The sequence below is a fragment of the Dipteris shenzhenensis genome, chromosome 26, assembly GCF_047967505.1.
Source record: "Dipteris shenzhenensis isolate YYH24624 ecotype China chromosome 26, Dip_SZ_1.0, whole genome shotgun sequence".
NCBI lineage: Eukaryota > Viridiplantae > Streptophyta > Polypodiopsida > Gleicheniales > Dipteridaceae > Dipteris > Dipteris shenzhenensis.
The window spans coordinates 48,527,653-48,538,788 of NC_141621.1; the positions used below are offsets into that span (position 1 = coordinate 48,527,653).

Sequence of the window (11,136 nt, forward strand, 5' to 3'; positions counted from 1 at the left end):
GAGCATGTAGACTTGTTAATCGGAATAGAGTGGTTTAAAACCCACAATATTTAGATTGGATGGACGGAGCATACGCTTTCTTTTGTAGATAAGGACACCCAATTTTGTATTCAGTGTGATAAAATTCCCTCTTCTCAGGGACCTATTGTATCTGCGATGCAGCTTCGGAATATATTAAACACTTCTCATTATGATGTCTATCAGTGTGTTTTGATTCCGCTTTCTTCATTTGTTGTTTCTGTAATTAACAAGAATGATTTAAGTGTGTTTGAACACCGCGAATTGAGAATGTTGTTAGATAGTTTTAAGGATGTATTCCCTGCTCAACTGTCGAAAGGTTTACCTCTAGAACGAGCAGTAGATCATCGCATAGACTTAGTCCCAGGGGCTCAACCTATTAGTGTACCACCTTATAGGATGAGCCAGGTAGAGGAGGATGAGTTAGCTACCCAGCTACAGGATTACCTGAATATGGGCTATATACGCCCAAGTAAATCATCTTGGGGTGCACCTGTCCTCTTAAGAAAGAAGAAAGATTCTACCTAGAGAATGTGTATAGACTATAAACGATTAAATAAAGTGACAATTAAGAATCGATACCCTCTACCTCGTTCCGATGATTTGATAGACCGTTTGGTCAGAGCGAAGTATTTCACTAAGATTGATTTGCGTACGGGTTATCACCAAATCCGTATCTATGCTAAACAGATAGATAGAACCGCATTTCGAACTAGGTATGGTCACTACGAGTTTCTTGTATTACCTTTTGGTTTGACCAATGCTCCTGCCACATTTCAGCAGATGATGAACGATTTGTTCAGGGATTTTCTGGGCAAATTTGTTGTAGTGTTCTTAGATGACATCTTGGTATATAGTCGAACGCTTGAGGATCATATAGGACACCTCCGGATTGTCTTAGTTATTCTAAGACAGCATAAGCTCTATGCCAAGATGAGTAAATGTGACTTCTTTATGAAGGAGATCATTTACTTAGGACACAAGATTTCTTCTGAAGGTATTAGCATTGATCTGGATCGCATCCAGAAGGTTTTAGAATGGCCTATCCATCAGACTGTGAAACAACTTCGTTCTTTCCTAGGATTTACGGTATTTCTACGGAAGTCTGTGCGTGATTATTCACATATCACGACACCCTTGACAAACATATTGAAAGGTCGTGGACGCAGGTCTACCTAGCCGATCTCTTGGAATGATGCAATGAACAAGGCTTTTGAAACCTTGAAGTTTTCTATCAAGGAAGCACCCGTTCTTGCATTACCTGATCCTGCCCGGCCTTATGTTTTAGAGGCCGATGCGAGTGATTATGCGATTGGGGCAGCTCTATTCCAAGAGGGCAGACCTGTAGCTTTCGAGAGTAAGAAGCTAGACGACACTCAATATCGTTGGCCCACACTCGAGAAGGAACTTTATGCTGTAGTGTATGCTCTTAAGGTTTGGAGACACTATTTGTATGCTTCAAAGTTCCTTGTATTGACTGATCATCAGTCAATTAAGTATGTGTGTGATGGATCTGAATTGAGGGGACGGAAAGCCAGATGGACAGAGTTAATGCAAGATTTTGATTTTGAAATACGTTATCGTCAGGGTTCGTTGAATAGTGTGGCAGATGCCTTAAGTCGAGTCAAGTTTGTAAATGCTTTGTCATATACGGGTTAAGTTTGTAAATGCTTTGTCATTTATGGAAATATCCTCAGACATATTTCAATCCTTGAGAGGGCTATACGCAACTGATAGTCATTTCAGTTCTTATTGGCAGAGAGTCCAGGATGGGAGCTCCATGGTTGACCAGGACTCAGGGATTGTGCCACCTACAGTACAGGCGGCGGGAGGTCAGTGGATGATTAGGAACGGCTTGCTGTTCCAGAATGAAAAGATTTGTGTGCCAGATGTTTCGGACCTTAAATCCAAGATTCTCTGAGAGTGTCATGATGCTCCTAGTGCTGGACATCCGGGTATACATAGGAATCTGTCTCTTGTGAAGCATACCTTTCATTGGCCTAAGATGCGTGCATTTATTGAGAACTATGTAGTAGGTTGCCGAGTTTGTCAGGTTACTAAGGCAGAACGCCTTAGAAGCGCGGGCTTATTACAGCCATTACAGATTCCAGGTAATAAATGAGAAAGTATTTCCATGGATTTTATTACTGGTTTGCCTCGAACGCGCAAGGGTCATGACTCCATTTGGGTCATAGTTGACCGTTTGACAAAAATGGCTAGATTCTTACCTACTAGAACAACTATTTCAGCTGTTCAGTTGGCTCACGAGTTTGTGGACCACTTGTTTAAGCTGTATGGTTTGCCATCTGACATAGTCAGTGACAGGGACTCAAAGTTTACAAGTAACTTTTGGACACTTGTTTTTGAGAAGTTAGAAACTACTCTAAGTATGAGTTCCTCGGATCATGCACAATCCGATGGCAGTACAGAGAAGGTCAACCAGTTGGTTGAAGACATGCTTCGGGCATATGTATCTAAGAGACAGTCTTCATGGGAAGATTATCTACCTATGATAGAATTTGCTTACAACAGTGCAAAGCATTCTAGTACTGGTACAGTCCTTTTATGCTTATGAACGGGTTTCAACCTAAGTCACCAGTTATGGTTGGGTTAAAAGGGATTCAAAATGATGCTGCTAAGAACTTCTTGCAAGACATGCAGGAAATGTTGCAGTTTGCCAAAGAGTCTATTAGAAGTGCCCAAGATCGGGACAGATTTTATGCTAATAGACATCGTTCACCTAGAGAGTTCTCTGAAGGAACGATGGTATATTTGCGAATTCCCAAGAAATCCAAGAGCCTAAGTACTGGTTTGGTTCCGAAATTATCCCCCAGATACTGTGGCCCATTCAAGGTCATTAAAAGAATTGGACCAGTTGCATATCGACTTGAATTGCCTCCTGATGTTAAAGTCCATCCAGTCTTTCATGTCAGTAGACTGAAAGAAGTTTTGGGTGCGGATAATCAACTTGTTTCTCCTCACGAGATAATAGAAGTTACTGATTTGACTTTTATTCCACACGAACCTGAGTGTATTCTTAAATTTCGTGACAGACAGATTCGTAATCGATCTATCACGGAATACAAGATCAAGTGGAAGGATCGTGTTGAGGAGGATGCAACATGGGAGACATTACAAAACCTCCAAAGAACATTTCCGGGTTTTTTAGCGAACTCAGGAGTGAGTTCTTAGAGGAGGGGGAGTATGTCATGTGCACGGATTGGTATCTGACGTGTACTGGGTACACAAGACTAGCTCAGGCAGCCTGGGGAGGCTTAGAGCTAGGCAGGCTTGATTCTCGGGTTGAGTGGCAAGGGTACGGACTATTTATAGGTCTTCGCTATTTTTGGCGCTCGAGGCCCGAGTCTATAAAAGGGGCCCAGGGGGTTCAATTCTCAGTGTGCAGTTGGGAGCAAGTTTCGTTCCCAGGTGCCAGGTCTTGATCCTGGATTGAGTCGCGGACGCGCGCCTGCATCTTAGCGTAGCCCAAGGCCCAGTGGCAGATCCCAGGCTTCACAGCGCCACCTGGTGGTATGGGACACCAGGCTGGTTTGGATCTGATTGGGAGTTCGTGCCAGTAGCTCAGCTCGTGGCTCGGAGGGGACATCTCCTGATTCGGGATCACATCCCGTAGATGTCATGGTTGGGTGGTGAGCAGCCTGCTCGGTTTCTCACGTTGTGCGTGTTTGTTTGCAGATCAGAGGTTTCAGGAGTGCTGGGACGTGTCACTGCAAGTAGGCCGACCCACCAGGCCACCGACCGACTCCCTACTGCACAAAAGGGGCTGCTCCAAGCCCTATAAAGCGGGCTGTACCCTCTGCCCTCCAGCCCAACAGCTCCTGCTAGGGGGCCAACCCCCTCAGCCTCTCTAAGGACTGGCACACAGCCCTAAGAGGGGCTGGTCCCCTGCCTCCAGGACCGACTAGACCGCGCCCCCGCTCCTGCCCTATAAGATGGGCTGCAAGGAGCCCATATGAGGGGCAACCCTCCTGCAGATACCCCCGACCAGCAAGCTGCACACAGGATCACAGGGCTGGGGAAACCACTGTATACCCTACTCTGTCCTTACGGGGCAGGCACACCCCCTACAAGGCCCTCTCTGTACTATCCCCTCTCTGGGCGGGCACACCCACAACAAAGGCCCTCTCTCTCTATGGTGACATCAGGACATGTTGACCAACAGGCTGCACCTGCAAGGACAACTGAATCTAGCTTTGGCTAGCCAGCACCATGGGAGCTGTCACATCCCATGTCCTCTTCCTAGTAAGAGTGATCTACCTCTTACCTTTCCCTTCTATTTCTGCTATCTAGTTTCTTTGGTTTCTCCCAAACTAGTTACTGTAGCAGTCTGCAGTGGAAATACTGTTACAGTAAACAGCAAAATCATGGCTCTTTTGATGTGTTTGAAGAGTTTAGCTTTTGATGCAAGAGCTGATACACCTCTAAAAATCAGATTTTGCAGCATGAACCACAAGTTGCTGATGCCTCAAATCAGCCTATGACTGATCATGTTACTCAGCACAATGTGAAAGTACAGCCTCAGGTTCGTACTCTCCAGGAGAGCAAGCTTCTGCTCTTCTTCCTGGCCAAATACGCAGAGACAATAGAGATATTGTAATGTGTATGAACCTGATTTTCAGTTGAGGATGCACGAAATTATGTGCATTGGATGCAGGCCATGCAGGCTGAAATAGATTCTATTCTGAATCACACTTGGGATTTGATGGATTTTCCTATCGGTAAAAAGCAATTGGCACAAAGTGGGTATGCGAGTTAAAGCGCAAATCTGATGGGACCATCAACAGGTACAAAGCACAGCTGGTTGCCAAAGGCTATGCTCAGAAAAATTGCATAGATTATGAAGAAACTTTTGCCCCCACTTTGAGGATGATCAGCATCAGGTGTGTTATTGTAATGGCTGCACATTTTGGTTTGTACGTGAATCAGTTGGACATAAAACAGTCTTTTTGAATGGGGACCTCCTGGAAGCGAATTGTAATACTACAACTCAATTTGCACGTATCAATAGAAAAAGAATTCCTGAAAACTTGATTGATGAAAAATTCAAAGAGCAACATCAAGCTTGTCTCTGATACCGATGTAAGGTCCCATATGTAACTTAGAATCTGCTCATCTGTCAAACCATAGCAAAGAATATATACCTTGTAAGACTAGAATATATCCAAATTTAGATTTTTTGATGTTCTAAAGTCCAAAAATCTACACAGAAAATAAAAGAGAAAACGAAAGAGGAGAGAAAAGAGGTAACAAATTTTTTTGAAAACAAAAGGAAGATATACTTAGCAAGCTAAGCAACACTTATATCATCATCATTGCCCAAGCATAAGCAGCTATACTGGGTTTCTAAAGACCTGCGGAGTCTCTTGGGCAAACCCAATGCTTACTAAAATATGTCAAATACACAAAAGAGAGAGAAAACAAGAAAGGAAGAAGAAAGGACAAAGGTGGCATAGCAAAAATAAACAAGCAAATCAAGAAAAAAATTCGACCAAAAAAAGGAATAAAATCTCTCTCTCTCTCTCTCTCTCTCTCTCTCTCTCTCTCTCCCTCTCTCCCCGTAGCAAAGAACACAAAGACGTGATAACCTAGCTCTTGATGGCTGAGCTAGCAAGCTCGACTCCCAAACATATGTCCAATACCTCAAACCATCCCCAAGCCTACAGTCTATACCACCCAAGAAGGTAGTCTGCTTGATAGTCAAAATCTGTGTCCCATAGTCCATGCCCCTTCCACCAGGCTACTACTCTCAGTCAACAGGTCCTACATGCTTGGGAACGGCCTCTCCCAAAATTATTAGCCTTTAGCTTATATTTATAAGGTTAGCCCCTGATATCTTCACATCCAGCTGTAAATAACCTGCTTTCCAATAAAAGCTTGGCTTTTTCCAGATTAGGCTTACGTTTCCTAGAATGCATCCTGTAACCTCAGTTTTGGCTACACGCTAACCCTCAGCCAATACTAATGCTGAGCTAGTCTTGTCGCAATCCTCGTCGCCATGAACACCTTTGGGTTAGCGTATCCCTAAATCCGAGATCTATAAAAATCTTAAACCCCAGATCTATCAAAATCCTAACTTCGAATCATGGTTAAGCCCTCGTTAGTCCCATTGGGGACATAACAATATACATCACTAAAGGTATGCCTCGTCTTAACATTGTTGGACCATTGGAAACAGAAACTGTGTCAGCTTCCAATAATTTCCTTGCACAATCCATGAAAAGCTATGTGTATTTCATACAATAGTATGGTTTCTGCACCATATAGTGTCAGCTATAATGCATCGTGGCAGCTCCACTATTATGTTTTCTGGGTATGAGCATATCACGATAGGAAATTGAAATCCTGCAGTGTCAAGTATAATATTTATAACCAGTACTGTCCTAATAAAACTTAATGAGTTGCACCAGCTGTCTCCATAGGTCTACACAGCCTTGAAACATGACATGGAAGCACAAATGCACATACACATACACATACATATACATAACCCCACATATCTATATATATATAGAAATATATTTAGATATCTAGATAGAGGGATAGACATATATCTAGATAGATAGATAAGAGAGAGAGAGAGAGAGAGAGAGAGAGAGAGAGAGAGATTTAGGAAGAAAATCATACCAATAGAAGGTTCTCTCCCTCCCTTAAATTCCCACTTATGACTCGAGCGAGCAGCAGTATCAATGCCCTCATAGAGCTTCTGGGAAAGTTTCCCTGCATTCCACGCTCCCACGAAATCTAGAAAACGTTTTCTTGATTCATCTGAAGAAAGACTAGAGAAGTAGACTCCATGCTCCTCCTTCAGCCATGTCGAGAACTCTTTGTTCTTTTCAAAATAATCTTCTTCTGAAAGTACCTTGGTTTTAAAGCAGATAGTTTTCTAAGCTTACTTGTTGTAAAATATCAAAACGCAAATTATAATTCCAGAGAAATACATTTGTGGAAATTGAAATGCTTCAGAAATAAGCAGCAGAAATACCTTGTAAGGAAAATCTTTTGACCTCTCATTCTCCTCACCTCCATTTGCACCATCTTGATTTTTCTTGTGTCCTAGTTTAGAAAACAAGAGCATCCCTTTATACAATTTTCGCTTCCATCCAGAGATTTTTAAGGAGAAAGTCTATGTCCTGACAAATGTCCCGTACCCAAAAAGTACACCCCCAGGTAAGGGCGCCTCTTACAGAGACTTACTCATCATACTTAATAGGGCAGTGGAAGTGGAAAGCTCTATGCAAATGGAATTTCGGGTCTTACCAAAAAGAGACTTTCGCTTAAGCGGGTATTTTAACTTACTCTTTAAGATTTTCTTCGCCTCCTTCAGTAACCTCCTCCGTTTCCTTTTCTCCTCCTTATCGCTATCTTCGGTACGGTTCCTCTTCTTCTTTTTCTTTTCCTTCCTGGATTCTTTGTCTTTTTCGGCTTTCTTTCTACTATGCTTTTTGTGCTCTCTATCTCTCCCCCTATGTTTCTTTCTCCTCCGTTCTTCATCACTTGATTGCAAGTCTTTAAATACAAAGCAACACATAAGCAACCAAACATAAGAAGCTTGAAATTGACGAAAACAGCGCGCCTATGCAGATTCGTAGCAAGAACTAGATATGTTCACCAGAAGAGGTTGTTGCCACGGGGGAGCCTGAATCTGAGCCGGAGTCACCATCCGAATCATACCGACGGCTCTTCCCCTGCTTAGACGAGTGCTTCCTCTGGTCGCGCAAACTTAGTTCATCCATAACTTCAAAGACCCAAGCTAGAGGCCCGTGGACAAACCCAACTTTAAGAGAGAAAAGCCTCTTTCACTCTAAGAGGTATACTATGCTTGAAGGGGTTATTGCAACCATCGTAGCACTCACTTCCTATTGACTCACACTTGACTTGCTAATCTGGAAAGAAAACGACCAAATGAATGGATTAACCACAATTTGTAGTAACATTCTCGGTAGTGGGAATAAAGTTGTCTAACAAACAATGCAAACCAACTCCCAAGGAATGTTAAGACTAGAGGAAAGCTATCAACATGAGAGAGACAAATGGACTCTCGACTGGGAACAAAGAGGAGACTCATCTAAAGATGCATAGAGATCACCATAGCATAATGGTGTTGTTCATCATGGTCAAGATGGAGAATGAGCAATGGTATGGGGAAGACCATTCATGAAGGGTGCCACGTGGTGCATGATTGGGGAGGTGATATGCTCACCATTGCAAGTGACAAACAAGATGTGCAAATAAACTTGGCAAAGAGCTCAATCTTGAAGGAATGCAACCTCATCTATGCCTCGAACATAGAAGATAAGCTAATCACACTCACCAATGTGCCAATGACTCTTCCACTCAGTGGAAATGAAAGTGGGTTATATGCCTCATACATAGAAGAAAAGCTAATCACACTCAACGATGTGCCAATAGCCACTATTAATGTAATGATGATAGCGACAAAAAAATGCCAGTCATTCATAAGATTTAAGCGATTTATAGGCAATTCATCAAAAATTGCACAGGCATAGCCAAAACCCTACATTAGCTTATAGGGCAAGATATGAAGTCGAATGGAATACAAACCGGGCCAAATCATTCCAAATCTTGCAAGAGATGGTAGTGAAGCTACCCATACTCAAAAAGCCATGCTAGACAAGGTTGTAGTTGCATTCAAGGTAACAATTGGATCCATTTAAGCTCAGTATGATGAGAACATGAATTTTACCACATTCTACACTAGCCAAATGTTCTCAAAGGCGGAGATAAATTATTCAACCACCAAGAGGGAGGCCCTAGAGATGGTGTATAGTTATTCAAAAGTTTTGGCACTATCTTGTGGGCAACCCATTTGTCTTTTATGAGGACCGATATGCATTGCTCTATCAACAAACCAATCATGAAGCCAAAGTTGATCATATGGACCCATCAACTTAAAGGTTCTTATCTCCCACGATGTAATCTTTGATGAGGAATCATAATGGAAAACATCAATTACACATAGGTACACCACTAGCCAGATTAACATATGCTCAGAAAGGCAAAGCAATTCAAGTTGAAACCACCAACTATGCTCTTATGACTACCATCATGGCTACAAAAGAGCTAGTGTAATTTGAAGACACAGTGGACAAGCCAGAATAGCAAACTGCTATGAATGAAGAAATGGAAGCTTTGTACAAAAACAACTCTTTGGAATTATGCCACCTTCCACTAGGAAAGAAGGCCCTAGCAAACAAATGGGTTTACAAAGTGAAGTACAGTCGCAATGGAAGTATCAAAAGATATAAAGCCAGACTAGTTGCAAAAGGATTTGCACAACAGTACGGTCAAGATTATGATGAGAATTATACTCTAGTATAGCAAAGATGGATTCCATAGGGTTCTTGATATCAATAGCAACACTCAACAAATGGAATGTATACCAGCTTGATGTCAACAATGCTTTTCTCAATGGTTACATAGACGAGGAAGTCTACATGCAACAACGCGTAGGTTATGTTGAACCAGGAAAAGAGAATCAAGTTTGTCATCTCAAGAAAAGTCTCTATGGCTTAAAGCAAGCACTAGAAGTTGGTACATTAAAATGGACAAGTATTTTGGTAATTTGGGATACATGAAGTCCAATGCAGATTATACTCTCTACCACAAAGTTCAATAAAAAGACATCACTATTGCACTTTTGTAAATAGATGATCTGATTGTGACAGGAAGTAATGATAGCTTCATTAAGAAGTTGAAACAAGACTTATCTACTGCTGTGCAGAGTTTGACATGAAAGATCATGGACTTATGCACTATTGTCTCGGAATTTAGTTCTAGAGAGATTCAGACAGCACCTTCATGAGTCAACTAAAATATGTTGATAGTCTCCTGAAGAAGTTTCACATGGCAGATTGCAAGATTGCAGCCACTCCCATGGAATAGAGTAAGAAACTTACACAAGATTCAGAAAATCCTACCATCAATGATAGTTACTATCAGAAGCTCATTGGATCTCTTATATATCTGACTATCACACGGCCATATATTTGTTATGCAGTAAGTTCACTTACTCAGTTTATGGCAAATCCAAAATAGTTAGGAATTTTCTCCCACAGGAAAGTGCAACCAATCGGGGACAATGTTTTGCAAGAATGGCCTCTCTCCTCGCTTCCTATTCAAGCCTTTTTGAACTGCATCCAAATTCTAGGCATCATGAGCGAGATTAGGAGGTGGGTGAGGAGCTTGAGAGGGGTAATGCAGCAGGAGAAAAGATTGAGGTGGTGCGAGTGAAGCAAGGCATCATTATGGGAACCCTCGGAGACCCTCACTATTGTATATATGGCTGCAAACAATGAAGCTCCAATGCAAGTAAATTCAATCTACTATTTTCTTGCCTAAGTTTGAATCTCTTCTTTAAACATAATCTCGTCACTTCTTCTCTCATCTTTTTTTTTAAACAAAGAAAATAATATTCTATTAAAACTTGTAAATAAACCATACAAATCAACAATTTAAAGAGCATTGATCATGGGGAAAAGAAAAACATACAGTTGGATGTTAGCTCAAGACCTTACTAAGATCTTGTAAGTGGTATCCAATAGAGTAATTGGTCTCTATTGATGAATCTCAAATTTGTCCCTCCCCTTTACAATCAAACAAATCCAACCTCAAGGATTGAGGAAGAGACCTTGAGGCAAATATCTTGTGAAAAGCCAATCGAAGGGCTATGAGGATGTACTCCTAGAAACTTCTAAAGAAAGATGGAGTCAAACCATCCTCCTCGGGGCACTTATGAAAGTGTGGTGGTCAAAGGTTAGAAATTAGAAAAAGTCATTTCAGAATTATGAATAGGTTTTGAAATTTGATTTTGCTCTCGATGACCCAAGCAGTTTCGGGTTCAATCAAAGCAAGAGATTTGGTGGCTAGTTTCATTTGAGGTAACATGGATTTTGTTTTTTGATTGGTGTAATTATATAATATTTTAGATGTATTGAAATGTAATCCATTTAAAATTTTTCAAGTCCCTAAATATATTGAAATGTAATCCATTTTTAGTTTTTGCAAGTCCCTAAAGAAATCACATGAAGCTGTGAAGTGGTACTTTGATCAAGTAGACTTTCCTAATGTGATATAATG

General features: G+C 41.5%; 1 protein-coding gene across 1 annotated transcript in view; it reads right to left on the reverse strand.

The window, feature by feature from the left end:
- Nucleotides 1–8,057, reverse strand: part of LOC147885204 (uncharacterized) — a 54,269-nt gene extending 46,212 nt beyond the window's left edge. The window contains exons 1-4 of the mRNA XM_087397070.1: nt 7,649–8,057; nt 7,336–7,545; nt 7,022–7,092; nt 6,664–6,898 (exon numbers count right to left, since the gene is read on the reverse strand). Coding sequence (XP_087253196.1) covers nt 6,664–6,898; nt 7,022–7,092; nt 7,336–7,545; nt 7,649–7,772 — 640 coding nt within the window. The 5' untranslated portion in view covers nt 7,773–8,057. The remainder of the gene's footprint in view (nt 1–6,663; nt 6,899–7,021; nt 7,093–7,335; nt 7,546–7,648) is intronic.
- Nucleotides 8,058–11,136: the final 3,079 nt, after the last annotated feature.